Genomic DNA, 24176 nt, shown 5'->3' on the forward strand with positions numbered 1-24176 from the left:
TCGACATATTGGAAGGCTTTCAACGAGATTTCTGGAAAAAGTTGTAGAAGGTTGAATTTCGTGTTTTAACATGGGAAGAGATGGCAAATGAATAAGTGGAGTGAGTCCAACATAGAGTGAATCAAGGGGAATAACTAGCTTCGATTGAGACTTTAAACTGAAAAATGAAATGAAATGAATGGAGTTTTACGTCCTACTTTTCTGCACCATGTGGGCTAATGAAGACGGGCAACGCCATGCTGGGTGCGATGAGGGAAATTTTGCCAGGACAGCGGCATTAGCCTGCTCTTTTTCAATTTCCAACTGTCTCTAAACTGAAGCATTTAGTCTGAAACATATGGACTCACTCCACTAAAACATTTATATTCTTTCTCTCTCTCTTTTGGGGTTTTTGCATGCCTATTTTTAGTCTAGATTTGGAATTTGGAGTCTGAATTTGCATTATCTTTAAGATTTGGTGAGATGATGAGAGACCTAAAGGCGGGAGGCTAATTCTAAAAATAGTCGTTTTGTGAACTGCCAATATCTTGCGGATGAGTATAACCGGTAGTAGTCTACTTTCAATTTTAGTAGGTCATCATATAATGAATTTTTTAGGAGACATTGAGAATTGGTCAGGCTTTCATTCGACATATTGGAAAACTTTCAACGAGATTTCTGGAAAAAGTTGTAGAAGGTTGAATTTCGTGTTTTAACATGGGAAGAGATGGCAAATGGCAAAAGTCCATATAAGAAAAGGCTGATGGTATAGCGGATCACAGATATTTTTCCGCATCAGGGGAGATTCAAGACATAGACATGGAATTTTTGTCTTTTGTGTGGGTAGTCTATGGGTAATAATGGCTTCAATTTCAAATTGACTATAATGAATCAGCCTCGTAAGGGCACAAATGATTCATATGGCTTTTATTAGAGGCAATTTAGTCCATAAAATCTTTGGGTAGGTTTTTAAAAGAGAGCTAGATGCATGGTGACGCCGGAAGACATTCTGTGTAGTGCGTTGTAACTGCGCTTAATCGAGCAAGTGCTCATATAACAAATAACCCAACATATTGATATACATGTATAGTTTTTAATTCAATTGTCTTCAAGAAATCCATTATCTTTTATAATCTTTTGATATGCAGAAACGGATTTTCTCGGTGTACGAGGTCGATTGGGATCTGAGAAATTGACTTGATGGACACCAAATTTTATAGTATAACCATAATCCCATTCAAAGTTGTCCAATAAACTCCATGCTACATAACCTTTAAGATTGACACCGTCATTCACAGCTGAAATCGTACAAATCGTTAAATTTGTTAATAAAACGGAAAGACAATGTATTGATCAAGAGGTATTGGTACTCTATAGTGCGCTAAGGTCGCCTGGCAATTCACGTCATACCATTGTGAGTGGGGTACATATCGAAATTTTGACTGACAACCAGCAAGTTGCGTCAAATGAATGTTTTCAGATTCCTACCTCTCAGATCAAAATATCAGTTTCACTTTTTGATACAATCCTAATTTTTGATAGCATCCTATCTAATTAAAATAAGAAGACAATTCTGTTTCTTTTTTATGTCCTTATATTTCTCGCCTCCATTATTATGAACTTTTTGGTACCATTATCTAAACGTATAATGTTGAACCCAATTTCTTGATTGTGATTTGTGGGGCCCAATTCTTAGTAGATTTTGATGAAACTTGGTAATATTATTAAGTATCGCCCAAAAGTTCAAAAGAAGTATATGACTGAAGGTCGAATATTCCATACTGGTAATTGTTGCTATACTGGCAAATATTTTTATTTAAAATCAAAGCTGCCAGTGGGCGTATATTACCTTGCCTGGCTAGTTATCTTAAAGAAACGGGTTCAACATGATTTTTTTATCGGTTAGAAATTACATCACTAGAGCGGGGCTGTGGTAGAAAATTGGTAAGATTAAAATGGAGACGAACATGTTAAAAACTAAAAAGAAACACTAATTTGAATTATTTTCGGTGGCATCTCAACTGAACCATATAAGGTGTTGCTTTAATTATGAAAAATATTAATGTAATTGAATACACCAACACAGCAATCACACGAAAGCTTTACCTTTCAAGGCTTCATTCATATATCGTCTGTAGAAACTGATCCTTGTTTCATCATCTAATTCATTATCAGGTATACCATTCTCAGTGATATAAATAGGCGGATTATTATATCTTGTTTTAACATAGTTTAATATCTTTCTCATTCCCCATGGATTTACTGTTTCCCAATCAGCTAGTGTTCTAAAGACAATAAGGATGCATATCATCTAAACCTGTATGAGGAAGGACCTACATAGGTAATCTTGTTTACTATGTATTTTATCCAAAAGAGGTGTTTCAACGCATCCATTAGCTCTCCTGGACATAATATTAAAGTGAAAGTGAGTGAAGCTTGCTTATTCCAATGGGAAAGATCATTTCGAACCGTCTTAAAGAATCAAGGTAGCCTAATATTTGTCCAAATGGTTGCCAAGGAACGAATATGCTGAAGACTAGGTCATCTTGCTGAAAAAAGGTTATTTCTAATTAGTAAGAATGCAAACTTACGTTGGCCAACATAGATCATCAATAGCTTTAGTATCGGCATCAACTAAATAACCTGGTTTGGAATAAGGATCAGGGTGATCTGATATCAAAGAACTGCCATAATGGTTGATTCCAACAAAATCAAAGGTTCCTGAAATCATATAGAACGTTATCCTGCTTAAAGAAATTATAGCATGTATGACCTAAAATTGTTTCTTTTCAAGGAATTGATATATTCTACTGGTTCCCTGTTAGGATTGTCAAACTGTCAGCCAGTTCAGGAGTTTTTGTAATCAAAATAACACTTATCAATTTGATCATCAACCAAATGTTCAAAATTAAAAGGCCAGAGCTTTGGGCAGTACTAAACAAAAAACCCCAAAAACTGAAAAGACACATGTTAGTTTTCATTTTTATCTGATGAACAAATTTACCTTTATTATAAGCCTTTTCTGTTTCTGTGAATTCAGGCAGACGAGATTTAGTGTATCCTTGACGACGGCTTTTCTCACCAATATATTGTTTCATAACATCAGGATAATCACCATTATCTAAAATGGCGTTACCATGCCATCCCAGCATAAATTCTAGAGCTCTATATGAAGCATCGAGATCTACTGAGGATTCTGTCATAGGTTCCATCCAGTTTATATTCAGAGTGATACCGACTTGACCTGTAAAGCAAAATTATATTTATGACTTCATAAAATCAACGTGTTTCTCTCTAAAACGAATATTGTGCGCATGGTATTACCTTTCCTTTTTTGACCTGCTAAATTCTCTGTTTCAATGGGGTAAGCCCACGGCCACAACGATTTTCACGGACTTTATTTTCTATTTTCTCAATACAAATGGCTACAGAATAGGAGTAAATTGCCAATGTTATGAAAAGTTACACTCTGGCATGTGTCTCCCTGAATAGAATCGAAAACCAATGACCAAATCGCTCATGCGGTTGAGTAAGAGCTTCATCGACAATTGGTTGTAAGGTAAATCGTTTCCCCTGTCAGTGTTGCAGGTAAGAGGGACTGACATGGAAAAAGAGTCAAGTCGTTCGGATGGGACAATAAATCGAGGCCCCGTGTGCAACAGGCTGTGCACGTTAATTAACCACCGACAGATGGAAATCGAAAAAAAGCAGTTTAATGGCCCTGTCCTTGCAAATGTTATCGCTCATTGCAAACTGCAAGCCGTTGCCCGTCTTCATTAGCCCACATGGTGCAGAAAAACTATATTCATTTTATTTTTCATTTTTGAAAGTATATCAATTTGATTCTCTCGCTACAAAGAAAATTTACACTCTACCTCCTTGTGTTGCTCTGTATTTACTATCATAAGTATGATACACAGCAGCGTGCGATTTAATAATATTATGAGAACACATATATCCACCAAAACCAGTATAATTTATTCCTGGGGCAAATGTACCATATTCATAACCATTAGAACACGTAACATGGGGTTCATTATGAGTTATCCAGCTCTTCACCTACAGAGATCAAACAGAAATCTTTCATGATATGACTATCAAAATGTATTGATAAATTAATCAAAAATAAACCAAACGAAGTGCAAAGTGAAGTTATTGGGCTGAACACTACCATTCAGTGGAATTAATGATAGGGCAGCGGCTGTAGCCTATTACAAAATGTGGGGATCTGTAAAATTAACAAAATGAACATAATACATACCGAAAAATGAAGATATCACTAAAACCAATCACATGAAAACAAGTACCAAAACATGGAAATGTACATTCCAAGATTATTATTTAGTGTTTTGCAAAAGCTATCATTATACGACAAATCATGATGAAATTGTTTGCTCTGATTTGCAGAAATAGTCCACCTCCGAGTTGTTTAACATATAAAGTCTACACTATAGTTACAAGAAGTTTCTTTGATTCACCTTAACCAAACCAACTACCGGAACGTTCTTACCGAATTCTCATTGGCTCAAAATTATCAATATCGAATTACGTTCGGCTATTGGACACTGAGTTAAAGTTCAACCTGATTGACACTGAATGGTGATTATTGGTTTAATTAGGCGGCACATTCTGAGGCTAAGAGTTTTTTTTTCGTAATTACTCGTATCTAACACGACAAAAATAAATAATTTGGGACCAAACAAATTTTTGTTTTCAGAAGTGCAATTTCTGTTGAAGAATTGATTTACATTAGTTTGAAGAGTCCTTAAAAATTTAAAAATTGAGCCTCTTGTATTTTTATTTCATGACCTATTGGAAAAAATGGACTGTTTAGTTGTCGAATTTTGCGGAAGACCATGTTCAATTACTTGTACGGAGTGACCACGATTGAACAGCTCAATATAATACAGAGCTTATGTTTTAAATGGTGATAGTCGCTATCGCCTAGTCTGAAATTTTTGTTCATGTCGTTTAATTTCTCTACCCAAAGCAAAAAGTTTTAAATATAATCAGTTGATATAATAAACAACTGAGGTCTTGCATGACAACTTACTTTGGCGTATACTCAAAAAGTATACAAATTTGACAGGTGTCACGAGCAGAACCGAAAGGCTCATTCCTAACAGAGCATCTGGTAATCTTTGGTTAATGTGTGAAGACAATGATTGTAGCTTTCTTGGGCAGGAATCGTTTCGATTCAGGTCTCTCTCTGGTACTAAGGGGCGTATGCAGCGCTCTTACCTTGACTAAAGTTGAACTTTGGCTAAAGTCGAACTTTACAAAGTTAGGATTAAGGCTTTTATTTTCTATATTTTGATAGAAAAATTTAAGCACGACTTTCGTAAAGATCGACCGGTGCATACTTTAAGTATAGGTAAAGTTTAGGTAAAGTACGAGCGCTGCATATGACCATAAGGTACGACGTATTGGGTAGGTATCAAACATTAATGGAATGAATTGTTCAAGGATTCAGAAATTTGGAGAAAAGTCTCCAGTTGGTTAATCAGATACAAGTAGTACAACACCTCCCATATCCAAAGGCAGCTCAAAACACTTATACTTTATCAGATACAAATTGTACAACATTTACCCTATAACAAGACATCTCATAGTCATACACTTTAACTTTATCAGATACAAAATGTAAAACACTTACCCAGACCCAAGACAGCTCAACAGACTTATACTTTATCAGATACAAATTGTACAACACTCACCATGATTCAAGACAGCTCAACAGACTTATACTTTATCAGATACAAATTGTACAACACTCACCATGATTCAAGACAGCTGAACAGACTTATACTTTATCAGATACAAATTGTACAACACCCACCTTGATTCAAGGCAGCTCAACAGACTTATACGTTATCAGATACAAATTGTACAACACTCACTCTGATCCAAGGCAGATCATAACAGTTAAGGATTATGAAAAACAATTTGTACACTCACTCACCCTATCTCCGAACAGCTCAAAGCACTTATCAGCATAATTACGGAAATCGTCCACGACTGATTCATTCAACCAACCACCATATTTGGCTTGAAGAGCTTGTGGTAGATCCCAGTGGTATAAAGTAACTAATGGTTTGATGTTGTACTTGATGAGCTCGTTAATCAAATTATTATAATAGTCTACACCGGCTTGATTTAAACTTGCAGGAGTTCCATCAGGCATTAACCTTGGCCACGAGATTGACAATCTGTAGACAGCTACCTGAAAATATCAGACATTCACGTCAACACGTTTCCAATGCTTCAGTGTCGATGTAATTGAAGAACATATCCCAAAACAAAAGTTATTAGTTAGTTTTATCCGAAACGTCCAACCACACCAACCGACAATACCGGAAGTTAAACATTCTGCGAATTTTAGTAGTGTTGATAGTTTGGTGCGGACAATTTCACATAGCGGTCTGTAACTATTAAATTTCAAGTGATAATCGGTGGTGTCGTTATCATGAATATTTGCTATAATATAGCATCTTCAACTTGTCCAACCCGATTGTCCAGGGTTCAATCCTTCAAACCCGGCAAAGGTCGAGATAATACCTTCAGATTTTTTTTTCACCCCCACCTCTCTGTCAGTCAGTGATGCTGGTAAGAGGGACTGACATGGAAAAAGCGTATAGCCGTTTGGATGGGAAAATAAACCGAGGCCCCGTGTGCTACAGGCTGTGCACGTTAAAGATCCCTCGAAAGTTGGAAATTGGAAAAGAGCAGGCTAATTCCACTGGCCTGGCAAAATGTACCTCATTACGCCCTGCATGGCATTGCCCTTCTTCCTTAGTCCACAAGGTACAGAAAAATAGGACGTAAAACGTCATTCATATCATTGCTTTTTCAAATTGTCTGTAAAGTCTTAAACAAGGGAGGTCATGATCAACCTTCCGTCTTTTCGTAATTATCAGAACTCCAATGATAACAGTATGTATCAGTTACAGAATGAATACTTAATGATGAACTTACACCAACATTGCGTAACAACTGTACATCTTCTTTATAATTATGATAACTATCACAAGTAACATCAGCTGTTTCATTCATATAGATCTGACCTGATGTATGTACAAATATATCCCAGATACTGGGACCTTTACCTGTAGAGAAAAAATATTTTCATAGTTCCAAATTTAATGAAGTACTACTGCTAATATGATGGTATTTGCATGAAAATATATTGATAAAAAACGGTATCAGTATGCAGAATGCTTAAAAAATAAATGTTAGATTATTCCATTAAGAGAAAGGTCTGCCTCAGTTGATGAGTTAAAGACAGATGTCGTACTTATTCTGTCTCGATGTAGGTGATTATTCATTTTCTTAGATTTGACATGTGATCTATTCTTATTCGATTGTGAATTGTGCATGCGGACCAGATCAACCGAATTTAGATCCGAAGATTTTGTTTACTTACCATCTTCGTTCCAAGCACCCTCAACCTGGTATGCTGATGTAGCTAAACCCCATTCAAATCCCTGTGGAAACTGACCATACACAAAATCATCTCTTCCTTTTGGATCTAAAAAGTAAATTATTAATTGATACTAATTGAGACTGAGAGTGGTTTTGTATTTAATCTGCCCAGTACCTCACAATTGTGGGTGTTTACTATATACTTAACCAAAATCTTAAGTAACTATAGCATTACTGTTTTAAATATATACAATAGAAAGTCTTATTAACTTTATTTCTATGGATGTATGTGCTATCTGTCATGTGTCATGTACCATTGGTATGTTTAACGATCTTTACAATTTTCAAGTTATTACGAACTTCGTCTTATACATTGACTACAATAACTACTGTTCTTGTATCTGTAAAATTGTAAATGCAGCGATTTAATTAGATTATACGATTGCCACCAATCAAGAGCCCTCCACAGTAAATAATAAGCCAACATTCTTTCCGTCGAGGGCTCCGATTGGCTGTATTCTCTAACGTACAATCCAATCAAATAGCCGTATTCTGTGATACAAGAACAGTGGCTATTGATTTACTATATAAGTCTTACATGATCTGAAGTCCAAAACAGCCTGATCAAATCCCCGTGTTCTGATCAATGTGGCGTAGAAGAATGCTGAAGATCGTGGATATCTTGAAAGATTCGGATCAGTGAAGTCGACGTAAAACAGACCAAATCTGTCTTTATAACCCAACCACTCAAAATCATCAATAAGAGTCCAAACAAAATAACCTTTAACGTTACATCCATTATTAATAGCTGAAAAGGTTTGAAAATAAAGTGTTAGTGTTCGCCGGGAAGTCCTTGGTAGGAGCAGGACCAAAAGCATCACCAGAAATGATTATAGTATTGTCATGCAAATAGATAATAGAAGGAATATTAAAGGCCAAACCAGCCCAAACAAAAGTTCAAACTTCCGGGTACTTATGGCAGTGTACTTATTTATGCTATTTATGCACGTAAAAAGTTAATTAAGTACAATCACAAATACCATTCGAGTCAAAAGGTATTGCAAAAATCACGTCATGATCTAAACAATTTATTCTAGAACAAGGAAAACGTGAGTCATTAGACAATTAGACATGGTACATATACAAACTATAAACGTATTTAATACACCACTTATAAATCTCTTTAATGCAAAGAGTAACAATACCTTGCAAAACATTGTTACTGTAGCCTTTAATATAATCTATTCTGCCTTGATCTAACATAGTACCACAGCCATCAAAACCATTTTCTGTAACGTAGACTTCTGGGTTTTTATACATATCTTTGATATATTCTAATATATATCTCATACCCCATGGTACTGTCGCGAAATAACTTGTAGGTATACCCCTATAAGAAGAATAATGGTCGCTAAATTAAGATACCAGAGAAACATTGAGCATGATTTACCATAGATCTAAAAATCCTCATCTACTCGATTTTGTGGCGACATCCGGACGAGACAGACAGCTCAACATTATGTTTAAGATGAATTATCCAATTTAAAAGAATATCATGTTATTATAATGTTCATTTCATTAGGTTATACCTTATAATATAAAACCACAGTAAACAGTCGTAGTAATCTGATGCCAATGAGTTTTGCAACTTAGCCGACATAGTATCTGGAGTGTCAGCTGGTCACAGTAATCACAACAATTTGCTTACAGTTCGATTCATGTATTTTTGGTTTAGCAGCATACTCTAGCGCTAAAGTGTTACTACCATATTAGATGATTAAGTATAAACTACCCCAATTGCTTTGGATTGACACGAGCAATAAGGCGTCCTTGAGCTTGTATGTACCCACAGAACAAACACAAAATAATTCCTACTTGGGCCATTTTGGATCTAAACTGAAAACAGCATCCTGATCATTATAATAGCCTGGTACAGTATCTGATAACTTCTTGTATTCTACTATATTGGTCGTATAGTGGTTGATACCAATAAAATCATAGGCTCCTGAAAATATATTTAATTATTACATGGTCACAATGCAGCAAAAGATCGGCTTTTTGGTTAAAAGCATGTGACACATTCTGCGTGGCATGTTTAATTGGAATTTATCAATGATTATATGAACTTAACGTTCAATTTGGTTCGGACACTATTTCTGTATTCACTTTCATTTTTCGTGTACATGTATATTGAGCAGCAATGGTTTTTGTAGCGAGAGACTCTTCAGAAACCTGATACCATTTTTCATCTAAAGACGGGATAGTTGAGAAATGGTGAGCAACGACAGACGAGATGGAAAAAGCACACAGGAAGACTAAAGGAGAAGTGAAGAGGCTTCTGTAGGGAAGAAGTGTCAGACGGAGATCATTGCATGAGTAGATAAAACATGGAATGGAGAGACCGTGATCAGTAGAAAGAGAGAAAAAAATGGATGTGGGAGGAAATGGTCCCCTTCGCAATGGGTGTACAGGGCAGAGTGTAGAGGTATTATGATAATGAGGAACAGAATGGAGAAGACATATTAAACAGTTTAAGGGAAGAAAATGTAAGTGGAACAGGACATATATCAATAAGAGTAAGACAAACAGAGAATGGAGGAAAGGTAGTAAGAAATGGAGAAGAAGATCAGATAGTAGTGGCAGAAATAGCATGTTACTAGTTGGTGGGACTATGGGGTATTCTCTTATATTGAGAGGTACTCTTTGTACCTGCGTGCAATGCTTCGGATTACAGTACTCCGAAGACTTATTATGTACCAACCGATTTGATCTTATCTTAATCTACCGACAAAAATTAGATATACAAAGTTTTCATAAGTAGCCAGAGTGGTCAAATAAAATTGCACAGAATTCCCTCCCTTTAAATGAAACGTTTACAAAACGTTACTATCAAAATAAATTCCACAGTGGGGGGTTTGATTGTCTGAAATGTTAAAACCGAATAAAATATTGGATCGCAAAAAAGGATTATTTTGACTCGCAAATTACGATGCGATACCTTTTAAATTGAACGCTGCAAGGATACCCAGTCATCATGTAACTTTGGATACCACATACTTAGCCATCCATCAAGAATTATCCCTGAACACAGTAAACAGAAAATACGGAGCTACCGTGAAGGCATTTTGTGGACTACACATACGCCGGTTGGTAAAGAGAAATGGCTTGATCAGATGTTAAAAGTGTTCTCGATACACAAACTGAGTCTAGAAACGTCTTATGAAATCGTTAAAAGAAATTATATTTATATGGGCTTTCTCATGCCTTCATTTACCTGTGATCATTTGTCGCTCAGCCATAGTAAAATTGGGTAATCGAGAATGTGGAAAACCTTGTAGTTTACTTTTCCTATCTACAGCTGACCTCATAGATGGTGGATACTCCCCATACACAATAGGATGTAGGAACCAACCAAATTTAAAATCTATAGCTCTGTATGCAGCATCTACATCTTCTGTTGAGTTGGTTTTTGGATACTCCCAAAGGACATCGAGGGTGATACCTACCTTACCTACATGAGAAAAATATACATTAGTTCACAAGTTCTTGAATTTTTGTCACGTGGTTCTTATTTGATTCCAGATAGAAGTGATGTTCCTTAGCTTTCCACGTGGTTAGTTCCGAAAATCCATTTTCTATGTCCATCAGCAACTAGACAATGCTTAATTAACCTCATCTGGTCTTGCTTCGAATGTGGAGATTGATCAGTTTAGCAAAAGAAAAGAAAGCAATGAAACGGAAACTTCAGCAATCAACAACTGCGTTCAAAAAATATCCTTAAAAAGATTTTCAAAAAACATCTATGGAAATAAGGCAATGTCATAAGTAACTACTTTCTCGAAAGTGAAATATTTACCTTGTCCAGGATAACTATTTTGAAACAATCTGTAAGCAGCTGTATGTGATAAGAGTACATTATGTCCAGCTATGTAGACTGCTGTATTATTCTTTATTCCAGGGGCATGTACTCCACTTTCATAACCAAGATATGATATACAGAACGGTTCATTGAATGTGATCCAATGTTTCACCTGAAACGGACATATTCTTTCACTAGTTTGTAGTACCTTACTTTTAGGGACCTATGCAGCTTTCAAATCGCAATAGTTTAATACCACAAGGTTAAAAATCGAAGTGACATGAAGAGTTCAATAACAATTCCATCAAGCTAAAAGAAAAGGAATACTAAAACCAGGTTTTGAAATAGAAACCATGGACTTCCGCACAATACATAAGAAAGCAAACTTATGCAGCTTCAGAATACAAAAGCACTTAAAATATGTTTACGCTGGTATCGAATAGAAGACATTAATAAGATCACACTTACCCGATCTCCAAAACTCTTAAAACAAAGGTTGGCATAGTCGTGATATCTCTGAACAATAGTTCTGTTTAACCATCCACCATCATCTTGTAGTTTTTGTGGTAAATCCCAGTGGTAAAGTGTTACAAACGGTGTTATACCATTAGCTATCAGTTCATTAATAACTTTATTATAATGATCTATACCGGCCTGATTTATATTATCGATTGTACCGTCTGGTAACAATCTGGTCCAGGAAATGGATATTCGAATAGTTTTTATCTGCAAAGAAAATAAAGTAAAACACGTAGACGAATAGAATCACTTTGTTTTCAACTTGCCAGATTTTGCCAATCTGATAAAATATATAGATAAAAATTTACTTTTATTTTATCACGAGATCAGTGAGTGGCGAATGAGAATTGTTTTCAGCACGAACAAGTCGACCAGCCTTTGTGTCTTGGAGAGGTGCTCATGGGATCCTTATAACTTTAGCGTTCATTTCATTTCTAAGCAGCTTCAATGAAAATTCCTGCTGGCTTATTCCGTTGATCCCAGCTCATTGTTATGTTATCATTAACAAAGATGACATGGTACTCGTGTAATTGGGTTTGTGGTTGAGGGTAGTAGTGGTGGTGGGTGGCTCTTACCAATCGCTGGATAAGGGGCAATCCCACGGCGACAAACTCACAGTTGTCGAAACGTTTCCACCATTAACTATGGTCGGACTCTGTGAATGCAGCTGCAAGTAATCTGCCCTAAAGTATATTATTGCCCTAAGCATACTGCTATGGATTGGTCCGATAAGATGCTTTGAACATCAAAGATTCAGCCAACGAAAACTAGTCGACAGTATAAATGAAATGGAGGCCGTTTCTTACCCCTAAATCTTTAAGTAGCTGTATATCTTGTGAATATTTATAGTAACTATCATCAGCAACATCTCCAGTACCGTGTGTTTTACCCGGTGTGTGGGTGAAATTATCCCATATACTCACTCCTTTACCTATAATAAACAATCGATTCCAATTTAATGGAAACATACCGACTGAAGTTAATATGTTTCGGTTTTGGGCACTGTCATCCTTCCATCACGTAGAAATTGATAATATTCGTTGTATGAATCATTTTTGCATATTTACCCGAGGATCCATTTAGGCCGGGAAATTCAGGCAGGCTTATTTGGATTTTGGGAGTCATTTTTAAGGTGCCAAGATTGCAGTTGCATGTCACCGAAAATGTTATTATATGAGTTCATGTGAACCACAGTGAAAAATGTACCATCCGACCCTTTGTCCCACCCCAACAACTACACCGGAACTGCATGACAATGAGACCATTCCCAAGATTGATAAGCACTTTTCCAACGAAGCTAACTTACCATCCACATTCCAAGCACCTTCTATCTGATAAGCCGCTGTTGATACCCCGAACATAAAATCAGAAGGGAATTTCCCTTGTATCAAATTATCTTCGGGATATGTCGACACTCGGCCACATATCAGCAAGATGACAAAAATCCCAGCGTTCATCTGGAACGGAAAAGCATGAAGCAATGATTTTGATACAGGTTAATCGGTCGAAGATTTCGCTTTTCAGTTGCACATTGTGTTTAGCAACGGAAATGAGTTCTTTTATTTTGTACTGAAAATTGCAAGTTTTATCCACTTGAAGCGTATGAAATCAATATATTTTCTTTATAAGCAAGGGAGAAAAAAATGCCATAAGCTCACCTTCACTCCTGTCTATCAGATAGACACTAACTTCAACATAAAGATGATAACAAGTTTTATCGGGGATTATTTGATTAGGTTATTTTAGGTACTGGACTAGTTAAGGATTTGGTGAATATCGTTTTCATATCTTTATCTCAAGGTCAAACTGGCCACATATCATTGTATCTAATGTAGTTTAATTTGTAATATATCGACTAAAATATATCAGGCCAAGGTTATAATTGAGTGATATATCAAAGTCAAAATGAGACTGAGAAATTGACCCAAGCAATCTTCTTTGCGAACTGACATTAAAGGCGTAAAAATATTTGCATGAATTGTCCCTCGTTGATTATGAAGTCACTGCGCGACTACTCGTTGACCCAACTTGTAAAATTTATCTGGATGTTGTCTACAGTCTAGGACAGGAATGAACATTGTCGCTATTGGGCTATAAGTATGCCCTATACATATTAAAATGCTTAAATTGTTTAAATCCTCGGCATTATACATTCTTTATTAAATCCTCTGCCCGTGGGAGGTCGGTATCTTTTCAAATTTAATACGATTCAGCATAGTATATGAATAGCTAGATTAGTTTGATTATTCTGAAGCATGCGGACCCTTATCAACCTTTTATTAATTGTTTGACGCTTATCGGTTCCATTAATTTTTTTTACATCTACGATGGACGTTGAACTATCTTTCAATGGCTGGTGAGTCACGAAGTTTTGCACATGATTTTCGTCGCATCTGATTTGTGGGTCTCAGACATGTTCAATAATGCAGCATTTCTCATTCCATATTCAATAGTGTCATTCCAGGATCACCATTCCATTATCAGGCGTGTTGATATCCTGGTCTATTATACTGTACGGCAATGATCCATTTACCTCCGAGTGATATGAATAATACACAGCAATATCAGTATACAGAAATACCGAATGTGATTTATTAAAAACAATAGTCCACAGAAGAATTACATAAGTAATAGACGAACTTATTATGACACCACAAAATTCTTAATAAATTCAAAAAAAAATATTTGTTAAAACTTTGGCCCGGTGCTAAGGGAGGATGTATAACTTGCCCTTCTAAACAATTAAGTCAGACTACGGGCCTGGTTAAAACTATGATAAAATTAACCAATCAGTGTCTCTTTTTTTGGTTTATGATTCTGATTTGCTTCAGCTACAAAGCCGTTGTCCTTGATTATCTTTGTATACATTGCTACCGACTTTCGCGGGGTACGAGCTCTGTTTGGGTCATTAAAGTCGACTTGGTGCATCCCAAACTTGATACTATATCCAAAATCCCATTCAAAATTATCCATTAAACTCCACGCCATGTAACCTTTCAAATTAACGCCGTCTTGTACAGCTGAAAAAATATAGGATAGATTCAGATCAGTTCTTCAGATTCAGACATCAAAACTGTGTAACAAGGGACATTACTCTTTACAATCAATTCGTTAAATGGTTATTTTGAAAATCCCTCTCTACAGCAGTATTACCATTTTCTAAGAGGTCCAAATATTCTGTCGGAATGAATTCTTTCGCTTGGGTACCTGAAATCTCCCAGACATGGAAAATATTACAACTGTTAAATTGGCAAACAGTCATCAAACCAATTATCATAAAGAGAATTAAATTCAGTTTAACGTTCAGTGTTGATGTAAGTTTCAAGAAAAATGCAACCAACATCTCGAATTCTAATTTTTCAGAGGTTACAAGAGGGGAATTGATTCGTACTTCGCACCACGTGTATAACAATTAAGCCCGACCTCGTGTTTTACTAAAGGTATATTTGCACATATACGGGTACGATTTTTCCTCAAATTCAACTATACTGTTCGTGTATTATTGATTCATCCGTTATGTCCGCCGATAAAGACAATAGATATGTCGGCTATTCTAATATATTGGTGCATCTATTTACTTACCCTTTAAAGCTTCATTAAGGTAACGTTGATAGTAGTTAATTCTCTGTTCATCATCCAATTGATCATCAGGTATACCATTCTCAGTGATATAAATAGGTGGATTATTATATCTTGTTTTAACATAGTTTAATATCTTTCTCATTCCCCATGGATTTACTGCTAACCAATTGGAATTTGATCTGAAAATAGACATCAGTTCGTTTTGTTTTTGTCGTTTGCATTGTTATTTTTGTAAGCAATTTGAGCACATTTCGCCAATCGAAAGACTAAATAAATTATCTTGAATCATGTGGTAAAAGGGAAGGGAAGTGAACGCCATAAGCTAAATATTTTAGTCCATTAGAATGCACTACTGCATTGTTCCCAACTTTTTCAGAATTTTACCCTGCCTATACCGATACCCCTTCCCATTTGTCTAACCGAAGGATTGAACCTCCAGCTTTAAACTAACCTTGGCCAACTCAGATCCTTGAAACTTTTAATATCTTTATCATTTTCTAGTCCTGGTTTGGAATACGGATTAGGATGATTAGAAATTAGGTTACTTGTATAATGATTGATTCCAACAAAGTCAAAAGTTCCTGTAAATACGAAAATTTCAATTCAGTTCATACAATCGTTCAATCTCCCCAACAAACAGATCTGCGATATGGAACTGATTCAGACCCTGTGTACTTATCGAACAATTTATTTGCTTATGATGGCCAAAAGGGTCATAAGCCAAGACATTCCATTACGTGGAATTTCAGACATAGTAATTGAACATGCACTATCATAAGTTCCACATGCTCGACCTAGGCTCGGAGTACTCCGCGTATACTCCCAGACGCTATCCGGGATATACCCAGATGGTCCGGGTCTGATCCGTGGCGAAAATCAAGTGCAGTACAGGCTCGTCCCCGGACAAATAATTTCGTGTCATCCGGGGTTGAACCGGGGAAAGATTAAAACTGGGTCTTTATTTCTACGTCCGTGTGTACACATTGACTTCTCCGTGTATGCTTCGGAGTCTTCGACCATAATCTGGGTCCACTCCTTGCCTCATCCGCGTCTTGCCTGGTCTGGTATATACCTGTGTATTTTGTCCGGGGCTACTCCGGGCTGAAGTCCGAGCATGTGGGGCTGGGGCTTTATCAGGTACGATTCACGTACACCGAACGTTATATCATATAGTTGTTACTAAATCCTAACCTTTATTATATTGTTTTTCTTGCTCAGTAAATTCTGGTAGTCTCGACTGAGAGTACCCTTGTCTGCGACTCTTTTCACCAACATACATCTTCATAACGTCTGGGTAATCGCCATTATCTAATATGGCGTTAGCAAACCATCCCAACAAAAAATCTAATGCTCTGTAAGAAGCATACAAGTCGTCTGGAGATTCTGTCATTGGTTCCATCCAATCAACGTTAAGTGTGATTCCAATATGCCCTGAAACATTTTCCAGTAACAATCAAATGGTATCTTATAGTTCATAAGACACAATTAACATGTGCTCTAGATGTTGTTTAACCAGCCAACCGTTTGCGAAGCTACATTTTATAATGAAAAGAGTTGAACTGGGCTCTGTGAAATGATTACAATAATAAGACGATCATATAGAAGGGAAATAGTAGCCTATAATAACATTTCGATTTGGCCACACTAAAGTAAATAGGACAGTCAGCTAATTGGAATTTTCATATCGACTTCAGCGAGTGCAATTTTGAAAAATCAGAACAATTCATTTTAATGTAATTCAAACATCTAACTATCAAAACGGGAAACATATTTCAATGTGTATGATGGATTATAAGATTTCAATTACAAATATCAACCGAAAGTCAAATTACCTCCCTGTTTAGCTCTATATTTACTATCATAGGTATGGTAAGCGGCTGCATGAGATTTGATAAGATTATACGAGCACCGATAGGCACCAAAACCCGGTTGATGTATTCCAGGAGCAAAATTGCCATATTCATAACCACTGCTACATGTTACTGGTGGTTCATTATGGGTTAACCACATCTTGACCTGAAATTTGAAAAGCGCAATGACACATTCAGACCACAGGAACTTTTCACGGTGCTAGCACAATTCTCCGCAAAGTGCAGAACACAATAGTTTCTTGGATTTTTCGAGTGTTTGTCGTGTGCAGTAAACGTTAAAGATCCCTCGACAGCTAAAAATCGAAAGCAGTGGGCTTTTATCATTGTCCAGATAAAACTTCTCCTTTACCACACAATAGAGAATTTTGTTATTTGGGGTATTTGAAGAAACCATGAAGTTCCACTTTGTTGTATTTTAAGGCATGTTAATTTCATTTAACAGTTTCAAAACTTTCAAAAATGAAACACCCCAGTTCACAAAAAAGAGACATTTATTTTGTGAAGCCTTCATGCTTGTAGAACTTGAGGCATCGGATACTTACACGATCTCCAAATAGTTCAAAGCATTTATCAGCATAATTTCGGAAATCATCTACAACGGAATCATTCAGCCAGCCACCATATTTGGTTTGAAGAGCTTGTGGTAGATCCCAGTGGTATAAAGTGACAAAAGGTTTAATATTGTACTTGATGAGCTCATTAATCAAATTATTATAATAGTCTACACCGGCTTGATTTAAACTTGCAGGAGTACCATCAGGCATTAACCGTGGCCACGAGATTGAAAACCTGTAGACAGCTACCTGGAATAGAAAATATATTCGTGAGTCCTATGATTGAGCAGCTTATAGCATCGATGTGTAACAATTTTCCAAACAAATGTCCTAGTATTGTATAATATATATCAGCATTGCAAGCACTGTACATCATATTTCCAAATGAAGCCAACAGCTTACAAAGTAATGTAAAGATGTACACATACCACAGCATTAAACCCAGAGGCGTATCTAGAAAATACCTGTGAAGGGTGCCAAACATGATAGTTGCATCTCCCGAAAGGCCGAAGCCCCTTGAGGCCAGGGTCAATGCCTACCGATTATACCCCCAAGTTACCCTGTCATCGTAATAAAATTTATATAACAAATGTACATCAACATAAGCAAATATAATGTAATAAATGTTCACTAGCTTACCAAAATACTGTTAAAAGGAATTGAAATATACCACGACACAATATAGAATTTGACTCACATCGGCATTATTACAATTGTACATAATCTTTATATAATATTTGTACATCAACTTACTCCAACATTGTGTAACAATTGTACATCAGCTTTATATTGATGGTAGCTATCACATGATACGTCTCCGGTTTGATTTTGGTTGATCTTACCAGATGAATGAACGAAGACATCCCAAATACTTGGACCTTTTCCTTAAAATATATACTTATAATTATCAGCCGGTATATATTTTTGGGATCTGTGAACATGCAGAAGGTTGGAAAGGAGAAATTGCTGGATTTAAAAAAATAAACCAAAAAGTAATTCTCGATTCTTTCCAGTTAGTATGACGGCTTTACTCAAGTCTTAAAGTCAAATGCATGGCATTTTACTTCACCGGATCAAACTTCAATTGAAGAATTTCTACCCTTTTTTGTCTATCTGCATCATGTAAAGATTTGATAATGACTTACCATCAGCATTCCACCCACCCTCTATTTGATAAGCTGATGTAGCCAAACCCCATTCAAACCCTGGTGGAAACGTGCCATAAACAAATTCGTCTCTTCCCTTAGGATCTACAATATAATAATTGTTTGATTGAAATCATATTTCTCGTTTAAGGTATCACACAAAAAAGGAATGCGTCATAAAGGTATAATGGCAAGACAAACAATATGAAAGAATCATTCTAACGACTAAAATTCCTGAAACATATTTGCAAATTTCTTAAAAGATTATAGCTGCTTCGAACTTTCCACAAAAGTATTTTGTCTACATCACTGGGATTGTGGCTAACAGAAAACATTTTGGAAGGAAGAAACCACCAAGATGATCTGAAAGCTACAACTTTTAAAAAAATAGACAATCAGACATTGTAACAACCTAAATAAACTAACATGCTCTGAAATTTAGAATATCTTTATCAAAGCCTCTAGTCTGGATCAATTTGGAGTAGAAGAAGGCAGATGGTCGTGGGTATCTGGTTCGTTCAGGATCATCGAAATTGACGTAGTACAGGCCAAATTTCTTTATATAATCAACCCATTCAAAATCATCCATGAGAGTCCAAACAAAATATCCTTTTACGTTACATCCATTATTAATAGCTGAAATAATTCAATCATATCACAATATATATATGTGCGTTTCATTTCTTCATTTTCAGACTGGGGGTACAAAAAGGGATCAGGCTGACTGAATGGGGGGACAACTGTCGAGTAAATAGATGGAGAAGAATCTGAAAGGGTTCTCTCAAACACATTTTTGAACTGATTTGGTGCTTTCTGACACATATTTTGAGGAAAAAACATATAAAAATCATATTTTCAAAATTAAAGAGGGGTTGAAAGTAGGAATAGAAACAATTTTCCTAAGGTGAGTGCACTGGGGCCGCCAATGTATCTGACGATGTAATACGTAATACATGTTAAACAATCAATTGCAAAAATGTTCATGGGACATGGAAAAAATTACTTTTGCCCCAGTGCTGCCTACAAGGTTTTATATTTATCGGTGATAGAACCTGACAGTGTGTACATGATTCACAATTCTAAAGTGGTTTACTGGTCACATTTCAGAAAACTCAATTCAGCCCCGGATTTAAAATTACCTTGAAGAACGTTGTTACTGTAATTTCTGATACATTCTATTCGGTTTTGATCCTGCATTGTTCCATTGTCCACAAACCCACTTTCTGTGATGATCACCTCTGGGTTCTTATATGTATCTCTTACATGTTCCAATACAAACCTCATACCCCATGGTACACTTGGGAAATCACTGGCTGGGTAACCTCTAAAATATAAAGCAGCTAATTACAATAATTCTGAGCATGTGTATAAGGGCAATGGGAATACATATATTACATTTTAGGGAAGGGAAGCTTTTATTGTCCCAAATGTAAAGGCCTTCAAATTTGTAAACTTGGCAAAAATGAGTCTTAGTTCATCAGTGATAAAGCACATTTCCCTTTAATAGCAGTGCAATAGTGATAACTTAAACATTACTGGAACCACAGACATCTGACGGAAAATTATGAATTTGCCAAATTTTAATTAGTAAGAGAGGAAATAACTTACTTGGGCCATTCTGGATCGAAACCAAAAACAGCATCCTGATCATTATAATAACCTGGTACAGTATCTGATAACTTCTTATATTCTACTAAATAGGTTGTGTATTGGTTTATACCAATGAAATCAAACGCCCCTAGAATATATTACATACAATGAATATCCATAATCCCTTTGTGCTCTAGTATCTTACGATGAATCAAGTCAGATAAAAGCAAGATTACAAACAATTCTACGGACCACTTTTAAACAAACCTTTTAAGTATTATAGAGTTAAGGAATAACATCCCAATAGAGTCCGAATTTCAATATGAATTAGTTAGACACATTAGCTCAAACCGGTGCAGAAAAAGTAGGACGTGACACTTCATTTCATTTAAATGGTATCAGTTCAACAAATTTACACAATAGGCGCGTGTATATATGATATACCATATTATTATAAGACACCATATACCAACCCAAAAGTTTTGGCCTAATGTTTTATACCTGTTATCAATTGTTGTTCGGACGCAGTAAAATTTGGTAACCTAGAATGTGGTAAACCTTGTTGTGTACTTTTCCTATCTACTGCTGACCTCATGGATGGTGGGTAATACCCATACACCAGTGGGTGTAAAAACCAGCCCAATCTAAAATCCACGGCTCGTTTTGCTGCATCTACATCCTCCGACTTGTTTGTCTTAGGATAACCCCATTGGATATCAACGGTGATTCCAATTTTACCTATAATAGAAATGAGATTTTATAATTTACTCTTTTGCATCAGCTGTCCTGATGAGGATTTTGTAACCGCAAAGAGATTTTTGAATTTCAAAATGACAGTGGCAACTGTGAACAACAACTTCATGAATTTTTAGTTATATGACTACATAAGAACAAAGGGGCTACTTTTAATGCCCCACAACACATATAAATCCTTTACTATTCAAAATTGAAAAAAAAACCTAAGAATGCCATTTTTGCCTTTGCTGTAAGTTTTGCTATTCATGACAAGGTGGTCCAAAAACCTAAACTTTTTGATTTTTGCATTTGCATCCACTTATTAACGTATCTTCTGGTATCTCTTCCAATGTCACCCAACTTATATCATATTACATATATCAACTTCCCTAACCTGTTCCGGGGTATTTCTTTTGAAACAATCTGTAGGCAGCAGCATGTGACAGTAAAACATGGTGACCGGCAATATATACTGCTGTATTGTTTTTAACACCAGGGGCGAATGATCCAGCTTCGTAGCCAAGATATGATATACAGAACGGTTCAATGAATGTTATCCAAGATTTAACCTGTAAGATAGTTTTGGTAGATTGTCAAGGTTTTATAGCAGTCAGCAAGGAAAGTACCAGAAACACAATTACAGTATTACCTTGTGTACCCCTCAGAAATGTCCAAAGAAGGCGACAGAAGGGTGATTTCCTGGGGTTATAAAGAACAAGCCATAGAAGCTTGAAAAATACGTCACTATCTTATCGTCGTTAGGTAAAATTTCGGCACGAATTAAAGAATAATTTTAGATCTGCATTAGAATGCTGGAGACTGACAAAAAAGAAAAGAATTACTCTATCACCAAAGCTCTTAAAGCACAGATCAGCGAATTCTTGATATCTCTGAACAATAGTGCTGTTTAACCATCCACCATCATCTTGTAGTTTTTGTGGTAAATCCCAGTGGTAAAGTGTTACAAACGGTGTTATACCATTAGCTATCAGTTCATTAATAACTTTATTATAATGGTCTATACCGGCCTGATTTATATTATCTATTGTACCGTCTGGTAACAATCGTGCCCAGGCAATGGATATTCGCACATTCTTTATCTGAAAATCAAGAAAAACAATATAAAAAACAACTAGACATGTTAGCCAGAATATTATGTACACGATAAGTCCAAATATTCTTTTGGTGAATATTTACAGTTAGCACCTACCCTCAGTCATCATTATTTTCTCCATGACCATTATTATTCAATAGATGGATCGTCGTTCACTTTATCAAAATAGCTTCGTATGAAACGACGTTAAAACGGCGTGTTCTACTATGTCTTAGATAAACGTTCACTCCTAACATCCTTACCCCTAAATCTTTAAGTAGCTGTATATCTTGTGGATATTTATAGTAACTATCATCAGCAACATCTCCAGTACCTTGTGTTTTACCTGGTGTGTGGGTAAAATTATCCCAGATACTCATTCCTTTACCTAGAATTCATTAGGAAGTAAGGATCAAGAAAGAATACTAACTCGGAAAATATCATATTGTACTACTTGTAAGGGGGGAGCAAGGCGATTCAAAGCATCTCATCGGATTGGTCGATGTTGGAATATCGCCTCCTTCTAACCGTCAACAAGAAGGCATTTAAAATCTGAACACTCGGCATGACTGTAGGATTTAGTTTGGAAAAGGGAGTACAATACGAGAAACTGGCATTAACAACGATTTTCCAGTCAGCGATATCTTCCTGCACCATTACAGCAAATTTCATCAACAGTAGTTTAAAATCAAGATGCTCTCAGCTTATTCGTGTCACACAATCGTCCACAGTGCCAACATAAAAAGTTTACACACGGCCATTTCTAGATGGAGTATCTACTCCACCATAGTGTTCACTAAGGGGAATTGAGTCGTCCCTTCTCCGTGATCTAAATGATTAAAAACCTATTTTAAACCTATCTGCAGCTTACCATCGACATTCCATGCACCCTCTATTTGATATGCTGATGTAGAAATACCAAATATAAAGTCAGAAGGGAAGGTTCCCTCTATCAAATTATCAGAAGGGTATCCTGCAGTTCCACCGAAAGAAATCGTAAGGATGATGATCAAAAGGAAATTCATCTGCAAATATTATTAAGAAATACATTAGCAACATTTTTGATTGATGTTAACAATTTGGACTAAATTGGATTAAATGATAGAAACGAAGAAGCAATAAATTATCGGTATCTTCTGCTGTTCTTAGTAGTTTTACTCCTTGTTATCATGGTTCTTAACTTAAGCAAGCTTGGTATATTTGAATAACAGAATGCAATCTTTCGAATCCTAAGAGAACCATTACAAGTGGCAGCAACAGAGACAGGATATTGCAGCACTATCAAATAATTTAAACAAATTTACCTTCAAACCTAGACGACGACTACCATGATCAAAAACCATCACCATATGTTACAAAAACTGCGTCAATAAATTAACATCAAATTTATGAAATTCTTTACCGTTTACCCAGATACACAAATATTCGTAGCGTACTGATAATCAAATTTGGGTCACCCAAGAGTTGAACAAACCCATTTACCAGTGCACATTTCTGTTGTACGAAGGTAAGAAAATCAAAATTTTTATTAAATTTTCCATTAAAGATCTATAATATTGGTCAACGAGCTGGTCCTGAGATTGACCACAAAAAAAAAATGTTCAAGAGACGCACAGATGAACAAGATCGGTATTATTTCAGGGTGGGGTCGAAATATTGGGACCTACTGGTCTACCATTATATGAAAGCGTTGACTTGTCCCAGTTCTTGAATGTATTCTGAAAAACACCAATGTTATGTCCGACGCCGGAAAAACATGGATTGTATTATCTACACCCCTCCCAAATACCATTTATCTTCCTTTACCTCCTACTTTTATGAAGCCGC

General features: G+C 36.1%; 2 protein-coding genes across 2 annotated transcripts; both read right to left on the bottom strand.

The window, feature by feature from the left end:
• Positions 1–1077: 1077 nt before the first annotated feature.
• LOTGIDRAFT_131756 (hypothetical protein) lies at positions 1078–7472 on the bottom strand (the record flags this gene model as incomplete). The annotated part of the gene is made up of 8 exons (XM_009066415.1): positions 1078–1277; positions 2086–2264; positions 2571–2700; positions 2984–3223; positions 3855–4038; positions 5942–6198; positions 6951–7085; positions 7403–7472. Coding segments are annotated over 8 exons (1395 nt in total), but the record flags the coding sequence as incomplete, so codon positions are not given.
• Positions 7473–7973: 501 nt separating this feature from the next.
• Positions 7974–21260, bottom strand: LOTGIDRAFT_131754 (hypothetical protein; the record flags this gene model as incomplete). The annotated part of the gene is made up of 22 exons (XM_009066416.1): positions 7974–8209; positions 8607–8791; positions 9277–9406; positions 10676–10912; positions 11258–11432; positions 11729–11986; positions 12586–12710; positions 13086–13193; positions 14120–14132; positions 14615–14799; positions 15362–15540; positions 15813–15942; positions 16553–16792; positions 17194–17377; positions 17775–18031; positions 18536–18670; positions 18932–19036; positions 19155–19252; positions 19354–19567; positions 20071–20255; positions 20540–20669; positions 21023–21260. Coding segments are annotated over 22 exons (3747 nt in total), but the record flags the coding sequence as incomplete, so codon positions are not given.
• Between the last annotated feature and the right edge of the window lie 2916 nt (positions 21261–24176).

Source organism: Lottia gigantea, assembly GCF_000327385.1.
Source record: "Lottia gigantea unplaced genomic scaffold LOTGIsca_76, whole genome shotgun sequence".
Lineage (NCBI taxonomy): Eukaryota > Metazoa > Mollusca > Gastropoda > Lottiidae > Lottia > Lottia gigantea.